At 42.2% G+C, this 20,012-nt stretch overlaps 1 protein-coding gene across 4 annotated transcripts in view; it reads right to left on the reverse strand.

The window, feature by feature from the left end:
- Positions 1-736: 736 nt before the first annotated feature.
- l1cama (L1 cell adhesion molecule, paralog a) overlaps positions 737-20,012 on the reverse strand; it is a 79,806-nt gene continuing 60,530 nt past the window's right edge. For all 4 annotated transcript variants that reach the window (XM_082960121.1, XM_082960120.1, XM_082960122.1 and 1 more), the window contains 11 exons: positions 19,466-19,536; positions 19,038-19,263; positions 18,273-18,388; positions 17,741-17,960; positions 17,259-17,381; positions 16,574-16,750; positions 16,166-16,279; positions 14,607-14,756; positions 13,696-13,827; positions 4,201-4,273; positions 737-3,430 (listed from right to left, as the gene is read on the reverse strand). In XM_082960121.1, coding sequence (XP_082816247.1) covers positions 3,157-3,430; positions 4,201-4,273; positions 13,696-13,827; positions 14,607-14,756; positions 16,166-16,279; positions 16,574-16,750; positions 17,259-17,381; positions 17,741-17,960; positions 18,273-18,388; positions 19,038-19,263; positions 19,466-19,536 — 1,676 coding nt within the window. In that variant the 3' untranslated portion in view covers positions 737-3,156. The remainder of the gene's footprint in view (positions 3,431-4,200; positions 4,274-13,695; positions 13,828-14,606; positions 14,757-16,165; positions 16,280-16,573; positions 16,751-17,258; positions 17,382-17,740; positions 17,961-18,272; positions 18,389-19,037; positions 19,264-19,465; positions 19,537-20,012) is intronic.

Here is a 20,012-nt window from a genome sequence, read left to right on the forward strand (position 1 = left end):
CTTGTTTTGCAACATTTAAGGAATGGTGGGAGGATATATATTTTTTTGCCTTTTTGTTTCTATTTTGCTTATCTATGAACTATTTTTCTAAAACAGTCAAATCACTGTAATTCGTTGTCAGTACAGGAAAATATGAATTCATAGGTTCATTACAAAAAAATACAATAAAACTACTTGCAACATTTGAAGTAAACTTAAGACAGAGTTTTAAAACCCACACACTTGTATCAAACAAATCTTTTGGGTTGTATTTACATTCAGAGTGACATTTAAAAAGCTCTCTGTTTCTAGTCTCTTTCTTCTCTTTTATCCGTACCAATACCTCTGTCCTCCTTATCTCTAAATGCTTATGTCATGATTCTTGCCATTGTCTAATTCGAAAAGAAAGGCTTTTGGCATGTAAATATTATTTCTACCCACGTCTACAAAGAATGCAATCTACACGTTAGATGCACAAAGCAACCAATCTACACGTTAGATGCAAAAAGCAACCAATCTATACGTCTGCCTATCATCCCAATCTGTCAATCAGGTAATCCTGTTTTGGATTGACAGCGTGCATTGTTCAGGGCATGAAAGGAATATTGAACATATCTGTGTGTGTGTGTGTATGTGTGCGTGTGTGTGTATTTCACTCCCTGCTAACTGTAAATATGTAGAAATACTGCTTCCTACCACACATTACAGTGTGCAATAGTATTATGTTATACTATGACATGAAGAGGTATGGGAAAGATAACGTTTAACAGCGGACATAGTTTAATACACCGTAGAAAGAGACACAGATAGAACAAATACAGAAAGCTAGTACACAAAGAGGTCTACACATAAATTACATTATCATACCAATAATGACATCACACTTGTGGTGAAAAGGCGAGAGTAAAGTAGAATAGACTAGAGTAAGCATGTAATCTGGTGCTCTGTATAGAGGGCCAGTAGGCACTGGAACTCATAATGAACATGTACATACATACTGTATCTATAATACTGTATATGGCTAGATAGATAGATGTAATGCACAAAAATACACCGATTTGCTTAATGCTATACAGCATTTTCACCCAATTCATTTACTATGAAAACCTGGCTAGGGTAAAATTATGATTATCTTGATTTATGTAGAAATATGTAGAGAAAAAAAAATCTAAATATAAATCACCTCATATATGCAAATGATCTATAAAACAATATATTCTTTAAAAAAAATGAGAAAATACAAAGCAAAACAATGTTGACTTTTTGTATTCAAAAAGTTAGTAGAAAAATAAATTAATCATAAAAAAATTATGTTGGCAACTGTCAAAGACATAAAAAAGTGTATGTAGAGATTGAAATCATGGCAAATAATATAAAAAGGTGAAAGTAATAAAGATCTATAAGACTTGCCATTTGTAACCAACATTAGCTTGCGCTGTCTGTATCCTCCCACAAGCCTCTGTCTGTCAAGCATTCCCTCCCCATGTATCCACATCTTCCCTTCATGTCTGTGTACCATCATACCTGAAATTACATTGGCTTCTCTTCCTAGCATCGTTTTTATAATTCGGTCTCTCCCAGTCCAATATGTCACAATGATTTGATAGAGGGTGAGAGAGAAAGAGTGGGGGAGTCACGAGATATGAAGGTCTGTCACTCAGGTATGTTGTAAACTACATAGAGAAAGACGGGTCATAGGACATCTTTAGGCTGAGGTGGGTCTGTCTGTCTGTCTGTCTGTTTGTCACGTCAGTCGGCCTGTCTTATCAAGAAGGACACTCCTTTGGTCAAATAGTCCAGTCTGTCAGATGGAGAGATAACATAAGGGGTGAGTGGGGTAAGTTGAGCCAAAGGGGTAAGTTGAGCCGCCTTTGTTTCTAGGAAACCACACACAAAATGTATCATTTGACCAAATATTTAGGAAGCGGTCACAATTCCATTGAGTCTGTGAATGATGAAAGCACATGGAAAAAGTGGTAAGCAAGTTAGGTCCCCAAAAATTATTTTCGCCAAGTCAAATTAATTTGTGTTAGAGGTTTCATGATGCTTCCGTCTAAACCAAAGTAGATATTTTAAAGCTGGTTTTATACATAATTTGGGGTTTCTATAAGATTCAATATGAGGTCCTAAACCTAGCATGAAAGTGCATCCTTGTTGCTATGTGGGCTAATATAGTCAAAATGTTTGCCTTGTGGTAAGTTGAGCCAATGGCCATGTAGTAAGATGAGCCATGGTTCAACCAATGGCAAGTTGAGCAAATTGAAGTGTTTTCTTCCCAGGCATAATGCAAGGCCTATGTTAAAAGTGTTAAAAATAGTACAAAGTGTTTGTTAGGTGTTAAGCCTGTGTTAAAATATGCTTAAGTGGGCTAAATCAGGGTCACACAGAGTGTCTCTTGTGAGCAGCAACCCACATTGAAACAAAGTATACACCTCACACACATGGTTCTGAGCTTACAAAAAAGAAGACACCTGTACCATGTCAGATATAGAGTTGAAATGTATTACATTTTGAGTTGTTTTGTCGCAGAAATTGAAATTATGTGAACTATTCAAATTTTTGTAACCAGGAAATAGCGGAGCAATTTCTGCATAGTGCATCTGTTAAATTACTAAAAGACAAAAAAGCTATTGTGGTTGTGTGGAATTGGGTTTGGGAAATACATTTTAAAAGGTAGTGGTAATATTTCAGTACAGAAATTTGTAAGCAGCTTAATTTACACTGTCCCATGGCGCAACATATCCAATACCCGGGGTAAGTTGTGGTGAGAGACCACTTTTTCTGGACAAGCTGTTTTCCAAACTCTCATGTTAATTAATTTTGATTATTTCCAGGGAGACACATCCTGAAATATATGTAGATATCTTTGTTAGAAAGAATGCTATAGTTCCAATGACTGGGTGATTCTGAATGTAAAACATGGCTCAACTTACCCCACTCTCCCCTATTGAACAACAGATGTATCTAAATGGTCAGTAGTATATTGATCATATAGTCAGTGAGCTTATCGATGGAACAGTCAGTCGAGTAGATAAACCCATGTATTATAGATAACTAGAAGGGTTAGGGCATGTTTGTATCGTTGGCATATTGTTGTTGACAGATATGTTTTGGTCTGACAGACAGTCCTGTTGCCTTAGTAACCTTAAATCTAAAATGGCGGCCTTTTACTTTTCTCTAATCTAAGATGGCCGCCGAGTTGGGCAGGCCGTTGTTGGTGGGTGTTGGGGTGGTGGCGGTGGGGTTGAGGGGGGAGCTGTCCTGCAGTGTACCCGGGTCCGGGGTGGGTTCGCTAGGCCGGCTGTACTGGCTGACCAGGGAATCCTCCATGTTCACCTCGGTGACAGCACTGCTGCCGTTGTTGTAGCCATCCAGGTTGTCCTCACTGGTACACAGCTTGCTCTCATCACACAGAGATGGCTGGCTGGCTGTCCGCTTCTCCTCGTTATCGCTATAGGATGGATGGATGGAAAGAGATGGAGAGAGGGAGGGGGAGAGAGAAAGAGACGGGGTAGGGAGGGAGAGGCAGAAAGATAGAGAGCGAGAGAGAGAGAGATGGGTGAAGAAAAGACAGAGATAGAGGAGGTGGTAGGTAGAGGGAGAGATTGTCACTATCTGTGGATGGTTGACATACCAAGGTCCTGTATTGTATCACGTTGCCACAGGAGGGATATTGGGTAGGGATATTGGGCAAAAGGAGAGGAGAAATAGGAGAGCCTCTACAAGAAACATTCACTATTTAAAATAAGTAGCAGAGGCTGCATGCACAGTAGAGCACCTTACAGCATACCTTTCTAGAGATCTGGCAAAGCAGGGGCAAGCATTAGGGGAAAGAGGGTCGGCATAATGAACACAAGATGTTGGGATAAAAACATACTACTATCTTTTCAATCAGGGAATCCAAGCGATCATGTTGATTTCGACATGACATTTAAAACATGCAATTTTGGAGGATAATGACTTGCATTGGGTTTAAGGTAAGCTTTTGGTGACAGCAACCAGGTAAACAAAGCCAAAACATGGATTGCTGTCTTACCTTTTCCAAAGTCTGCTTACAGGGTAAGGAAACCAATATGTCATTTTGTAACTTGGGTGAATTATCCTTTTAACTTTGTGCTAATATGAAATGATTAAATGATCAGCAGGCTTGAGTTAGTAAAGATATATTAATAAATGATCAATGTATAACAATCAATATATAATCGGATTAGACAGACCAACCTGTACTCTCCGAATGTTTCATCCTTCATAGGGCGCGCCTCAGAGTCTACCTGACCCTCCTCCTTATCCTTGACTGAGAGAGAGATTATTGCATTTCAGTATCTGTTCATTAATCAGTAGAAGCTCCTCTAAGCTAGTAGCTGGCTGAGGGTTTGGTAATGACAGATACTGGCTAGGCAGTGAACTAGCACTCAGGAGGACATGTGTTGTGGTTTTGTAGAGCTACCTGGTCTGCAACATATAATTTCTTTGACTGATACTGTATATGTGAACTTCTAAGCCTATTCTTAATGATATTGGGCTGGTTGCTGGTAGGGGAAACTTGCTGAATGATCAACTATTTACAGAAAAATTATTCCTCGATGCTTTGCTAGCAATAGACAAGAAATCCACAGGGGCTGACAGATCGGATCCTGGTTTGGTTAAGTGTGCAGCGCCCATTATGGTTGGCTCAATAACCCTTTCGTTTTTTATACATTGTTATCAGGAAATATTCCAAATGTATGGAAATCAGCTCTTGTGCTGCCACTCCATTAGGACAAGATAATAGTGATCTTAATCACTGTCGCCCCATTTCAGGGCTTCCTTGTCTTGCTACGATTCTCAAATCCTTGGTAAATGTACAACTTTGCTCTCTTTTATCTTAGAAATGTATTTTGAATGTAAATCAATCAGGCCTGAGCATAGCACTATTACAACAACCACTTTAGTTGTCAATGCTTTAGACGCTAAACTGAAATGTGCTGCTTGTGGCTCAGTTGGTAGAGCATGGCACTTGCAACGCCAGGGTTGTGGGTTTCATTCCCACGGGGGACCAGTACAAATGAAAATGTATCCACTCACTACAGTAAGTCACTCTGGATAAGAGTGTCTCCTAAATGACTAAAATGTAAAAAATGCTTTGTTTGTGGACCTGTCAAAAGCTTTTGATACTGTTGATCATGCTATTTCATTGAATAAGTTGTCCTCGATGCGCCTGAGCTCTGATGCCTTCATGATTATCTTGGTGACGAAACTCAGGCTATCGTGATGGATAGGGTTAAGTCTGAATTTCTTGAAGTACATAAATGAACACTATTTATATAAACACCATTGGTCAATCTGTAAAAACGGAACTTCATCTACATGCGGAAGATACTATTATGTATGCTGTTGCTCCTGTGAGGGAAAATGTAGTTGTTTGAAGAGATAGCACTGAATTGTACACAGCATCTCCTCTCCCTCTATCTTGGTTCGGGCAGGTGACTGTGACCACCTCCTCAGACCAATTGCTAGTACACCCGGGAACATTGTCCCGGGAACCAAAAGGGATATCTCAGTTTCAAGGTCTCAGCTTGGAGAGAAGAAGCCTTGTGATGTATTGGTCGGTCAGATACAGGAACCAAACGTTAAGGATGAATTAATTATGAATAAGCTAAATCATGCAAATATAACTTGTCTGTGTAAGCAGTATATAAGAGAACTAATGGGACTGCCCCGGCGGAGCTCCTAACCGACATGTACTATGGTGCATTAAGTTTGCTGGAATCTCTCCAGCTTGCTGATAACAAATGCTGATTCATTTAAGCTTGACTTTGAGTCCCTTTGTGGTCATTTCCACTACAATTTGGCGTCACAGTGAACTAGATGATTGATTCCCTGCTGCGGAGCTTTCCAGTGAGGGTCTGCGAGGAAAACCGATGGCGCATTTTATAAAGCGTGAGGGAAATTCCCGTCTGACCAAAAGACGACGAGGACCTGCTCAGATCAGACCCTTACTGCGAGCTGCCCAGGAGGAGACACATCATCCGTTAACAATTGAGGGACATGTCAACTGATTTCAGTAAGTAAATTTAAATTAATTTGTATAAAAATAATGCAAAAATAATAAAACCAATAAAACTAAACATAAAAATAAAATGACGTTTATGTGGTCTGGGACCACTAGACGTTTATGTGGCCTGGGACTGCTAGAAAGGTACCATGGTCTCTGGGAGACTAGAGTAGTCTGGGACTACTGAGTGAGGGTAGAGAAGCCTCACCGACAGCTGTCTACAGGCATTTCTGGGAAATGTCTGTGGTCTGGGACTTTGAGTCCCTTGTGGTAATTTCCATGACACCCCGACTGTTGATCTGGCAATGTCAAAACTAAAGTCATATTTTATAGCTATGCAGGAATCCCTTGTTTTAAAACTTGAGGCTAAAACGGGAAAACTCTCGTAAGAATGTTTCAGATGAACTAAATGTTCACTCATTAGATGGTTCTCCAATCAAATGTGTTCCTGCATATTCAGTTGAAGTCGGAAGTTTACATACACCTTAGCCAAATACATTTAAACTCTGTTTTTCACAATTCCTGACATTTAATCCGAGTAAAAATTCCCTGTCTTTGGTCAGTTAGGATCACCACTTTATTTGAAGAATGTGAAATGTCAGAATAATAGCAGAGAGACTGATTTATTTCAGCTTTTATTTCTTTCATCACATTCCCAGTGGGTCAGAAGTTTTACATACACTCAATTTGGTAGATTTGCCTTTAAATTGTTTAACTTGGATCAAACGTTTCAGGTAGCCTTCCACAAGCTTCCCACAAGAAGTTGGGTGAATTTTGGCCCATTCCTCCTGACAGAGCTTGTGTAACTGAGTCAAGTTTGTAGGCCTCCTTGCTCACACATGCTTTTTCAGTTCTGCCCACAAACTTTCTATAGGATTGAGGTCTGGGCTTTGTGATAGCCACTCCAATACCTTGACTTTGTTGTCCTTAAGCCATTTTGCTACAACTTTGATAGTATGCTTGGGGTCATTGTCTATTTGGAAGACCCATTTGCGACCAAGCTTTAACTTCCTGACTGATGTCTTGAGATGTTGCTTCAATATATCCACATAATTTTCCATCCTCATGATGCCATATATTTTGTGAAGTGCACCAGTCCCTCCTGCAGCAAAGCACCCCACAACATGATGCTGCCACCCCCGTGCTTCACGGTTGAGATGGTGTTCTTCGGCTTGCAAGCCTCCCCCTTTTCTACCCCAAACATAACGATGGTCATTATGGCCAAACAGTTCTATTTATGTTTCATCAGACCAGAGTACATTTCTCCAAAAAGTATGATCTTTGTCCCCATGTGCAGTTGCAAACCGTAGTCTGGCTTTTTTTATGGCGGTTTTGGAGCAGTGGCTTCTTCCTTGCTGAGTGGCCTTTCAGGTTATGTTTATATAGGACTCGTCTTACTGTGGATATAGATACTTTTGTACCTGTTTCCTCCAGCATCTTTACAAGGTCCTTTGCTGTTGTTCTGGGATTGATTTGCACTTTTCGCACCAAAGTACGTTCATCTCTAGGAGACAGAACGCGTCTCCTTCCTGAGCGGTATGACGGCTACGTGGTCCCATGGTGTTTATACTTGCGTACTATTGTTTGTACAGATGAACGTGGTACCTACAGGCGTTTGGAAATTGCTCCCAAGGATGAACCAGACTTGTGGAGGTCCACCATTTTTTTTCTGAGGACTTGGCTGACTTCTTTTGATTTTCCCATGATGTCAAGCAAAGAGGCAGTGAGTTTGAAAGTAGGCCTTGAAATACATCCACAGGTACACCTCTAATTGACTCAAATGATGTCAATTAGCCTATCAGAAGCTTCTAAAGCCATGACATCATTTTCTGGAATTTTCCAAGCTGTTTAAAAGGCATAGTCAACTTAATGTATGTAAACTTCTGACCCACTAGAATTGTGATACAGTTGGTTTGTAAACAATTGTTGGAAAATCAGTTGTGTCATGCACAAAATAGATGTCCTAACCGACTTGCCAAAACTATAGTTTGTTAACAAGAAATTTGTGGAATGGTTGAAAAACGAGTTTTAATGAAGTGTATGTAAGTGTATGTGTATGTAAACTTCCGACTTCAACTGTATATACTTAGGCATTTGGATTGATATGGATTTAACATTTAAAAACCATATAGATGAGCTGGTTAAGAAGATAGGATTGAAAGTTTGCTTTTTCAGTAGGAAGCAGATTATTCAGTCAACTTTTTGATCTGTTCTTGATTATTGTGATATTATTTATCAAAGTGCAGCTGCTACTACTCTTAAGCCTTTGGATGCCATCTACCATAGTGCCCTTCATTTTTGTTACAGGCCACAGTTTTGATACTCATCACTGTATCCTGTATCAAAAGATTGGCTGGATTTCACTAATAACCTGTAGATCTCTACATTACTCCCTTTTTTGTTTACAAGGCCCTACTTCATAAACTTCCATCTTATCTAACTTTGCTGTTGAAGTATTTAACCTGAGTTGCCTCGTTCTCAACATTTCGTCACTGTCAAAATAAAGGTTAAATAAAATAATAGAAAAATAACATTTGTTACAAACTGCCTGACAGGTATGGTTTCTCACAAACAATCGAGTATATGTAGTATTTTAGAACGTCCTATTCCTATATATGAGACTTGTTACAAACTACATTCTACAGTATACAGTGCATTCAGAAAGTATTCAGACCCCTTGATGTTTTTTAGAAAATAATATATATATATTATTTTCTAAAAAACAGTTTTTTTTCTGTGTCATTATGGGGTATTGTGTGTAAATTGATGAGGGACAAAAACAATTGAATCTATTTTAGAATAAGGCTCATATATATATATATATATATATATATATATATATATATATATATATATATATATACACTGCTCAAAAAAATTAAGGGAACACTTAAACAACACAATGTAACTCCAAGTCAATCACACTTCTGTGAAATCAAACTGTCCACTTAGGAAGCAACACTGATTGACAATAAATTTCACATGGAATAGACAACAGGTGGAAATTACAGGCAATTAGCAAGACACCCCCAATAAAGGAGTGGTTCTGCAGGTGGGGACCACAGACCACTTTTCAGTTCTTATGCTTCCTGGCTGATGTTTTGGTCACTTTTGAATGCTGGCGGTGCTTTCATTCTAGTGGTAGCATGAGACGGAGTCTACAACCCACACAAGTGGCTCAGGTAGTGCAGCTCATCCAGGATGGCACATCAATGCGAGCTGTGGCAAGAAGGTTTGCTGTGTCTGTCAGCGTAGTGTCCAGAGCATGGAGGCGCTACCAGGAGACAGGCCAGTACATCAGGAGACGTGGAGGAGGCCGTAGGAGGGCAACAACCCAGCAGCAGGACCGCTACCTCCGCCTTTGTGCAAGGAGGAGCAGGAGGAGCACTGCCAGACCCCTGCAAAATGACCTCCAGCAGGCCACAAATGTGCACGTGTCTGCTCAAACGGTCAGAAACAGACTCCATGAGGGTGGTATGAGGGCCCGACGTCCACAGGTGGGGGTTGTGCTTACAGCCCAACACCGTGCAGGACATTTGGCATTTGCCAGAGAACACCAAGATTGGCAAATTCGCCACTGGCGCCCTGTGCTCTTCACAGATGAAAGCAGGTTCACACTGAGCACATGTGACAGACGTGACAGAGTCTGGAGACGCCGTGGAGAACGTTCTGCTGCCTGCAACATCCTCCAGCATGACCGGTTTGGCGGTGGGTCAGTCATGGTGTGGGGTGGCATTTCTTTGGGGGGCCGCACAGCCCTCCATGTGCTCGCCAGAGGTAGCCTGACTGCAATTAGGTACCGAGATGAGATCCTCAGACCCCTTGTGAGACCATATGCTGGTGCGGTTGGCCCTGGGTTCCTCCTAATGCAAGACAATGCTAGACCTCATGTGGCTGGAGTGTGTCAGCAGTTCCTGCAAGAGGAAGGCATTGATGCTATGGACTGGCCCGCCCGTTCCCCAGACCTGAATCCAATTGAGCACATCTGGGACATCATGTCTCGCTCCATCCACCAACGCCACGTTGCACCACAGACTGTCCAGGAGTTGGCGGATGCTTTAGTCCAGGTCTGGGAGGAGATCCCTCAGGAGACCATCCGCCACCTCATCAGGAGCATGCCCAGGCGTTGTAGGGAGGTCATGCAGGCACGTGGAGGCCACACACACTACTGAGCCTCATTTTGACTTGTTTTAAGGACATTACATCAAAGTTGGATCAGCCTGTAGTGTGGTTTTCCACTTTAATTTTGAGTGTGACTCCAAATCTAGACCTCCATGGGTTGATAAATTGGATTTCCATTGATTATTTTTGTGTTATTTTGTTGTCAGCCCCGGGGACCATTCAGACTGGAGGTGTAAGGCCCAGAGCAAAAACAGTCACTTTACATCAGGCAGCCCACCGACCTGTGGGACCTTTGGCGCGTCGCCTCGTCCTCGGTTGCGCTCGCTGGCCCCGGGGGAGGCCACCCTGCGCCTTTCAAGCTCTGTCAGGTTGTACAGGGAGCCTCACTGCACAGCTATTTTCAGGTCTCACCAGAGATGTTTGATTGGGTTTAAGTCCGGTCTCTGGCTGGGCCACTCCAGGACAGTCAGAGGTTTGTCCCGAAGCCATTCCAGCGTTTTCTTGGCTGTGTGCTTAGGGTCCTGAGCGCTCTGGAACAGGTTTTCATCAAGGATCTCTCTGTACTTTGCTCTGTTCATCTTTCCCTCGATTCTGACTAGACTCCCAGTCCCTGCTGCTGAAACTTCCCCACAGCATGATGTTGCCACCACCATGCTTCACCGTAGGGATGGTGCCAGGTTTCCATTAGACGTGACATTGGCATTGAGGCCAAAGAGTTCAATCTTGGTTTCATCAGACCAGAGAATCTTGTTTCTCATGGTCTGAGAGTCCATTAGGTGCCTTTTGATAAACTCCAAGTGGGCTGTCATGTGCCTTTTACTGAGAAGTGGCTTCCGTCTGGCCACTCTACCATAAAGGCCTGATTGGTGGAGTGCTGCAGAGATGGTTGTCCTTCTGGAAGATTGTCCCATCTACAAAGAGGAACTCTAGAGCTCTGTCACAGTGACCATCGGGTTCTTGGTCACCTCCCTGACCAAGGCCCTTCTCCCCCAATTGCTCAGTTTGGCCGGGCGGAAAGCCAGTTTCAAACCTCCGCCATTTAAGAATGATGGAGGCCACTGTATTCTTGGGGACCTTCAATGCTGCAGAAATGTTTTGGTACCCTTTCCCAGAACTGTGCTTCGACACAATCCTGTCTCGGAGCTCTACAGACAATTCCTTTGACTTCATGGCTTGGTTTTTGCTCTGACATGCACTGTCAACTGTGGGACCTTACATAAACAGGTGTGTGCCTTTCCAAATCATGTCCAATCAATTGAAATTAACACAGGTGTACTTCAATGAAGTTGTAGAAACATTTCAAGGATGATCAATGGAAACAGGATGCACCTGAGCTCAATTTCGAGTCTCAGAATAATTAACCTCTACGGGATAGGAGTCCCTATACCGGGACGGTTGAGCTAACGTGCACTAATGTGATTAGCATGACAGTTGTAAGTAACAGCAAACTTTCCAGGACATAGACATGTCTTATATGGGCAGAAAGCTTACGTTCTTGTTAATCTAACTGCACTGTCCAAATTACAGTAGCTATTACAGTGAAAAAATACCATGCTGTTGTTTGAGGAGAGTGTACAACAACAAAAAACGTATCACGGCAACTGGTTTGATACATTCACCTCTGAAGGTAAATAATGTACTTACATTCAGTAATCTTGCTCTGATTTGTCATCCTAGGGATCTCAGAGATAAAATGTAGCATAGTTTTGTTTGATAAAATCCATTTTTATGGATTAGGTGGATTAGGTTCTACAGTTTGAACCCCTGCTGTCTCTGGCTCCACACCCACCCCGCCCGGCCATCTAGATGTGTGAAAGTTAGTAAATAAGCTAATGACCCATCATGTAAGAATTTCTTGGGAGTGTGTAAACGTACATTTTGTATTACCATATACTTTTTGTATGTTCTCTATAGTTATGTACTTCAGAATGTATCAATTGACCAATTCGGCAAATTTGGACAGACTTGAGATAAAATATTGTCCAGTATTGCAATGCTTCACTGGATCAATCTGAAACTTTTCACACCCACTGCTGCCATCTAGTGGCCAAAATCTAAATTGCGTCTAAACTGCAATATTATATTATGGCCTTTCTCTTGCTTTTCAAAGATGAAAAAAATAAATAAATGAAAACGCATGTTTTTTCTTTGTATTATCTTTTACCAGATCTAATGTGTTATATTCTCCTACATTAATTTTATATTTACACAAACTTCAAAGTGTTTCCTTTCAAATGTTATCAAGAATATGCATATCCTTGCTTCAAGTCCTGAGCTACAGGCAGTTAGATTTGGGTATGTCATTTTAGGTGAAAATTGAAAAAAGCCTGATCCTTAATCAGGCTAGGGTCATTTTTTCTCAATTTCCGCCTGACTGACGTGCCCAAAGTACACTCCCTGTTGCTCAGGCCCTGAAGCCAGGATATGCATATAATTGGTACCATTGGAAAGAAGACACTTTGAAGTTTGTAGAAATGTTAAAATAATGTAGGAGACTATAACACAATAGATATGGTAGGAGAAAATCCAAAGAAAAACCAACCAGAATTTTTTTTTTTTTTTAAGAGCCCATGCTCTTACAATGGAAAGTATCGGGAAATAGTTAAATCTAGCTCCCAGTATGCAATTCCTATGGCTTCCACTGGGTGTCAGCACTCAATGTTCAAGGTTTCAGGATTTGTTTCTTCCAAAACTAGTAAGAATAATGAGTTTTACTACAGGGACACAGTCTTGGAAATGTGTGTATGCGCGCGATGAAGAGAAGATGCACCTGCTAATATCGTTTTCCTATTGAACATACTTTTTCCGTAGGAAATATTATAGTTTGATTATATTTTAGGGTATCTGAGTAGTCAATAGAAATGTATTTTGACTTGCTTTAACAAAGTTTAGCGGTAGATTTTTGGATTCCTTTCTCTGCATGTTGAACGAGTGGATTACTCAAGTCGATGGTGCCAACTAAACTGACATTTTGGGATATAAAGAAGGATTTTATCGAACAAAATGACACTACATGTTATAGTTGGGACCCTTTGGATGACAAATCATAGGAAGATTTTCCAAAAGTACGTGAATATTTAATCGCTATTTGTGAATTTATAAAACCTGTGCTGGTGGAAAAATATTTTTATGTAGGGCACCGTCCTCAAACAATCGCATGGCATGCTTTCGCTGTAATGGCTACTGTAAATCGGACAGTGCAGTTAGATTAACAAGAATTTAAGCTTTCAACTGTTATAAGACACTTGTACGTAGCGGGACCCCTAGCCCTAAGAAGTTTTTAAGAGGATTTATGTAAATAAGGTATGTTTTAGATTTTTTTTAGAAATGAGCAAAAATGTAAAAAAAATCTGTTTTCACTTTGTCATTGTGGGGTATTGTGTGTAGATTGATGAGGAAAAACATTTATTTAATCAAATTTAGAAAAAGGCTGTAATGTAAAAAAACGTGGAAAAAGTCAAGGGGTCTGAATACTTTCCGAATGCCCTGTATGTAGTTCGTTAGACCTGACGTGGTTTGTCTGGTATTTGTCTGGTGCATGTTGCTATATTTAGACCTACCTGAATACTTTCCCCCCTTGCTCCTCTTGATGAAGCAGAGGATGAGCAGTACCAGCAGCAACAGCACGATGACGCTCACGAGCCCAATGAACCAGCCCTGAGTAGCAAAGCCTGTCTGCACATCCACCACTCCTACACAGAGAAAGAGAGCGAGAGAGAGAGAGAGAGAGAGAGAGAGAAAAGAGAGAGCGAGAGAGCAGGGAGGGTGGGATCGGAGAGAGAGGGATGGGGGATGAAAGAAAGGATGAAAGGATGAAAGGAAGAGAAGAGATTAAGAAGAGAGAGAGTGGATCTGGAGCTTACACACGGGGGCTCAGTCGACACACACACACACACACACACACACACACACACACACACACACACACACACACACACACATACACATACACACACAGACTTAACCTAACAGACATTACACTAGAGATGTAGGCAACACAGTCCAATGCCCCAAACAAATACCACTAATGGAGCATTTCATTTAGCGGTGTAAGCTTTGCCATTTAGTCTCGTTCATCTAGGACATTGAAACAAAAAATCACTTCACACCGATAGAGGTGCAGCAGTGGGCCCAGAGGAGGGTGTGTGTGTGTCAGGGGAGGCTGGTGGGAGGAGCTATAGGAGGACGGGCTCATAGTAATGGCTGAGAAATGCATGGAACGGTGTCAAACACATCAAACATGGAAACCACGTTTGACTCCGTTCCATTGATTCCATTCCAGCCATTACGATGAGCCTGTCCTTCTATAGCTCCTCCCATTAGCCCCCTCTGGTGTGCCTGCCTGCATCATTGTGTGTGTGTTTTCTTACTACCTGCTCCCTCGGTTCTGATCTCAGAAGGTGTTATTGTTGAAAGTGAATCATGTGTGCGGTGTGTATCTAGGTGTGTGTGTGTGCTGCTGTAGGTCTACCTGCTCCCTCGGTCCTGATCTCCGTCTCCCAGAAGGTGTTGTTGCTGAAGGTAAATCTGAGCCGGTACTGTGATCCTGGGGTTAGACCCTTCAGCTGGTAGAATGGCTGGGACGAGTTCAGCTTCTCAGACTGCTTCCACTTTCCACCGCCTGGAGACAAAATAAACCATTTATTTGTTTATTCTATTCCTTCTATGTATTTATTCAGTAAAAAATGAGAGGGTGGTTCACACATGTAAATAGACAAAATATATACACCGCCATTCAAAAGTGTCACTAAGAAATGTCCTTGTTTTTGAAAGAAATGCAAAAAAAATTGTCCATTAAAATAACATCAAAATGATCAGAAATACAGTGTAGACATTGTTAATGTTGTAAATGACTATTGTAGCTGGAAACGGCAGATTTTTGATGGAATATCTACATAGGCGTACAGAGGCCCATTATCAGCAACCATCGCTCCTGTGTTCCAATGGCACGTTGTGTTAGCTAAATTAAGTTTATAATTTTAAAAGGCTAATTGGTCATTAGAAAACCATTTTGCAATTATGTTAGCACAGCTGACAACTGTTGTTCTGATTAAAGAAGCAATATAACTGGCCTTCTTTAGACTAGTTCTGGAGTATCTGGAGCATCAGGATTTGTGGGTTCGATTACAGGCTCACAATGGCCAGAAACAAATAACTTTTTTTGAAACTCATCAGTCTATTCTTGTTCTGAGAAATGAAGGCTATTCCATATGAGAAATTGCCAAGAAACTGAAGATCTCGTACAACGCTGTGTACTACTCCCTTCACAGACCAGAGCAAACTGGCTCTATCCAGAATAGAAAGAGGAGTGGGAGGCCCCGGTGCACAACTGAGCAAGAGGACAAGTACATTAGTGTCTAGTTTGAGAAACAGACGCTTCACAAGTCCTCAACTGGCAGCTTCATTAAATAGTACCCGCAAAACACCAGTCTCAATGTCAACAGTGAAGAGGCGACTCTGGGATGCTGGCCTTCTTGGCAGAGTTCCTCTGTCCAGTGTCTGTGTTCTTTTGCCCATCTTAATCTTTTCTTTTTATTGGCCAGTCTGAGATATGGCTTTTTCTTTGCAACTCTGACTAGAGGCCAGCATCTCGGAGTCGCCTCTTCACTGTTGACGTTGAGACTGGTGTTTTGCGGGTACTTTTTAATGAAGCTGCCAGTTGAGGACTTGTGAGGAGGGAGGACGGGCTCATGGTAAAGGCTGAAATGGAATACATGGAACGGTATCAAACACATCAAACATATGGAAACCACGTTTGACTCCGTTCCATTTATCCCATTCCAGCCAATACAATGAGCCCGTCCTTCTATAGTTTCTCAAACTAAACACTCTAATGTACTTGTCCTCTTGCTCAGTTGTGCACCAGGGCCTCCCACTCCTCTTTCTATTCTGGTTTGGGGTCACATTTCTAAGTGACCCCAAACTTTTGAAAGGTAGTGTATATATTTTTTTCTTGCTTTCAGACAGGGGAGTGAAAAAAATGACAAATGTGTTTGGTTTTCCCACACTGTTGGTCGGCTGGTAGCTTACTGTTCTTGTTGAGGTACTGGACCTGGAAGCCCACACTCCTGTGTCTCTGGCCTGGCACCCAGCTCAGGTTAACAGACTTCTCACCTACAGACAAGCTGATGTTGGACGGAGGAGCTGGAATGGGTTGAGAAGGAGTAATTATAATCTCTCTTACCCTCCTTCACAATTTCAAATGATCCGTTTTGCACCAACAAACGGAACCTCATCCTGATAGTGTTAACCAACTCAGTGTAATAATATTTCTTAACCCCTAATACTCCACAATGTAACTACATTGTGATAAACACACCAGTAAACAGAATGTTTTAATGTCTGTTTTTATGTGTGTGAAGCCGATGACAAAATTCCACATTGCATGGACAATAAAGAAGAAAAATGGATCTAATTCTAATCCTCCTGCAGTTCTACCTCCGTCCAGCGTGGTGGCGCCCTCCCTTGTAATGGGTTCGCCATCCCCGGCCGAGGTGCGCCCCCTCAGGTAGAAGCGGTAACGGCTCTTGGGGTCCAGCTGCTTCAGGGTCAGTTTGGTCAGCGTGTGGTCGTCTATGGTTTCCACCTGCACCGGGCTGTCATCACTCTCCACGACTACAAAAAGAGATAGAGGAACAGTCAATCAATCACGGGCCATCAATTATGTTATAGGTTTGTCTCTGATTTAGAGTCGCATGCGGTCTCAGAGTGGGAAAATGTATGTCGGGGGAGAGACTACCTTGGACTTAATCTATAACATTTGAAGTTTGCCCCTGAATTAGACTTAGGGATGTTGATTTAGCATTGATGCTCTGAGTCTGAAGTATGGATGGCTAATTATTGATTGATTGATTGATTGATTGATTGATTGATTGATTGATTGATTGATTGATAGTATTACCAATAACCATCTCCAGTAGTGACTGGTGATACATCAACAATATGTCAGTGTCACCGATGTTCGGTGAGAAGATGGCTATTGACTCGTCAAGAAGCATTATTGTCTTTTACAAGACAGAGAAGCATATATAATGAAGGAGTAGATGGAGGTATAGGTACCATAGACGACAAAGATAGAAAGATATATAGAAAGAGGGAGAGGTGAAGAAAGAAAGATACCCACTCTGTTGATACTGCAGCAGGTATCCTTTGAGAACCCCGTTGGGCTGAGCAGGGGGGGTCCAGTGAAGAGTCATCTCTGTCTCTGCCGGGCTTTCCAGGTGGAGAGACATGGGGGGGCCAGGAGCTGAGAGGGACACAGACAGGCTTGATTATATATGCTTCCACTGCAGTGCACACTATCTTTATCTGTCTCTATTACTCACGCATCAAAGCCCATTCTTGTATTTAGTTTAAGTATCTCTTTTTGTGATCTTTTCATCCCCCACAAATGTAATGGCACTTTGCTTTATTTGACCTTTTTTCTATTTCATCTATCCATTCTTTCCCATCTCCCTCCCTCATCTCTCCTTCTGCTCCATTTACCTCTCGCTCAAAATGCCACCCTCCCCTCCTCTCCTTCCACCACCTCCCTTCCACCTCCCCCTCACTCTCCTTTCCTTCACCCCACCCACTCTCTTTATCACTCTCCCTTCTTTCTCTCACCTCCCTCGTCGGTACTGAAGGACAAGGGGGGGTCGGAGCGGGGCCCCTCTCCCTTGCTGTTGAACACAGTGACAGTGAGGGCGTAGTGGGAGTAGGGTCTAAGGCCCCCAAGGACCCTCTTCTCCTCGTTGGCCCCTGTCTCCACCACCATGCTGCTCTCTGGCTCTCTGGCCCTCCGGCCCCGGTGGTGGCCCCTGGAGCCGAATCTTTTCAGATGGATCTGGTGGATAGAAGGAGTTATAATGGGTTAATAATGCTCTATGTAGCTTTATGTTGCTATAATGTTGTGTTCATGATGTGTGATGTGTGTGGCCCCGGTTAGTGGCACCTAGAGCCAAACCTCGTCAGTAAGATCCAGGAGGGAAGAGGTTCTAATGGGTTATAAGGCTCTATGTAACCGTAATGTAATGTTTATGATGTTTATCTGACACACATAGTAGGGAAGAGGTTACAGGGGTCACAGGTGAAAATGAGAAAAACGTAACCACTGAGTGCCAGAGCTGGACACAAACAATGAATGACCTGCAAGTACCTTGTATCCCAGTAGGTGTCCTCTGACAGTATCTCTGTCCACTGCTGCCCATGTTACCCTGATGGCTGTACTGTTGAGCAGCACAACACCCACATCCATAGGAGCCTCCAGGGGGACTGGAGGGAGGGAGGGAGGGAGGGAGGGAGGGAGGGAGGGAGGGAGGGAGGGAGGGAGGGAGGGAGGGAGGGAGGGAGGGAGAGAGAGCCATTATCTTTCTCAGCATAATCACTTGAATGCTTATTATTGTACTGTTTACCAGTAGGCCTAAACACAATAGACTAATTGATAGTCATTAGAGGGAGATAAAGAGGAGAGACAGAACAAGAGAGAGAACAAGAACAGGAAAGAGAGGGAGAGAAAAAGAGGACAGAGAGAGGCTTGATTAGATATTACACTGAGTGTAATGTTTACTGTTCATTTTTATTGTTTATTTCACTTTTCTATATTATCTACTTCACTTGCTTTGGCAATGTTAACATATGTTTCCCATGCCAGTAAAGCCCCTTGAATTGAATTGAATTGAGAGAGCGACAGAAAGAGAGAGTAGGGGATAGAGGGAGAGGGAGAGGAAGAGGGAGAGAGAAAGACAGAGAGGAGAAAGAGAACAGAGAAAGAGGAAGAGACAGAAAGAGAGAAGATAAAGAGATATATAGAGAGTCTGTGAGAGAGTCAGAGAGAGTGATAAAGAAAGAAAGATAGAGAAGGGAGAGAGAGAAAGAAAGAGAGATCATTAAAGAAAGACAGAATTCTAAAACAACATCTCACCATTCTCTCCAGAGTAGCCAATGACAGGGTCTGGCTCAGGTCCCTCCCCTTTCTGATTGACAGCCTGTACTTTGATCTCGAAGGCTGAGAAGTTGCCCACTTCAGTAACGATGTACGGTGGCTCAGTGGTGACATTAGAGTGCCAGGTGGGGCCGTCACCTACTACCCTCCTCCAGAACACCTTGTAGTGGAACTCCGGTCCGTTGAACACTCGCCTGTCCATTTCCTGTGACAGAGTGACAGACCGGGACAGGAGCCAATCAGAATGTGAGTACACACAATCCCCTTTTGGGATGAGCTTCAGGTACACAAGTTTAGCCTACCATTTCCTGCCTTTTCAACGTTTTTCTCACATTCTTTTTTAATGAACACATTTTCCAGTTTCGGTGGAACATTCATGTAAAAGGTGGCAGAACAGTCAAACGTACCTCCCATGTGATGACCAGGGTGTCTGGGTCTATAGACTCACTCCTCACATCCTCAGGGTTGTTGTCTGGAGCTGTGGAGGGGGGAAAGGGGTGGAATCCCAAATCAGATATGCAGAGTTGGGTAGGTTACTTTCTAAATATAATCCATTACAGTTACTAGTTACCTGTCCAACATTGGAATCAGTAACTTAATTTTTGGATTACCCCAAATCTGATTACTTTCAGTTACTTTTGGATTGCTTCCCCCTTAAGAGGCATTAGAAGAAGACAAAAAAAGGATTCATCAAACGCATTTGGTGTGTCATTATAGTGGTCTCTGTCTTGAGGTCAGACTCGCTCAGGTGGAACAAACATAAACGTGCGTCTTTTTTCAATGCAGAATTGAATGTCATTGAGAAAAAAATCTGCCATTATGTATTTTTTTTGCAAACATACTTTCTTTTTTTAAAAGTAATCCATGAAGTAATCATCTAGTTTTTCAAAAGTATCTGTAATCTGATTACAATGTTTTTGCTGGTAACGTAACCGATTACAGTTCGTTTTTTGT

This window comes from Salmo salar, chromosome 13 (assembly GCF_965601325.2).
Source record: "Salmo salar chromosome 13, fSalSal1, whole genome shotgun sequence".
Taxonomy (NCBI): domain Eukaryota; kingdom Metazoa; phylum Chordata; class Actinopteri; order Salmoniformes; family Salmonidae; genus Salmo; species Salmo salar.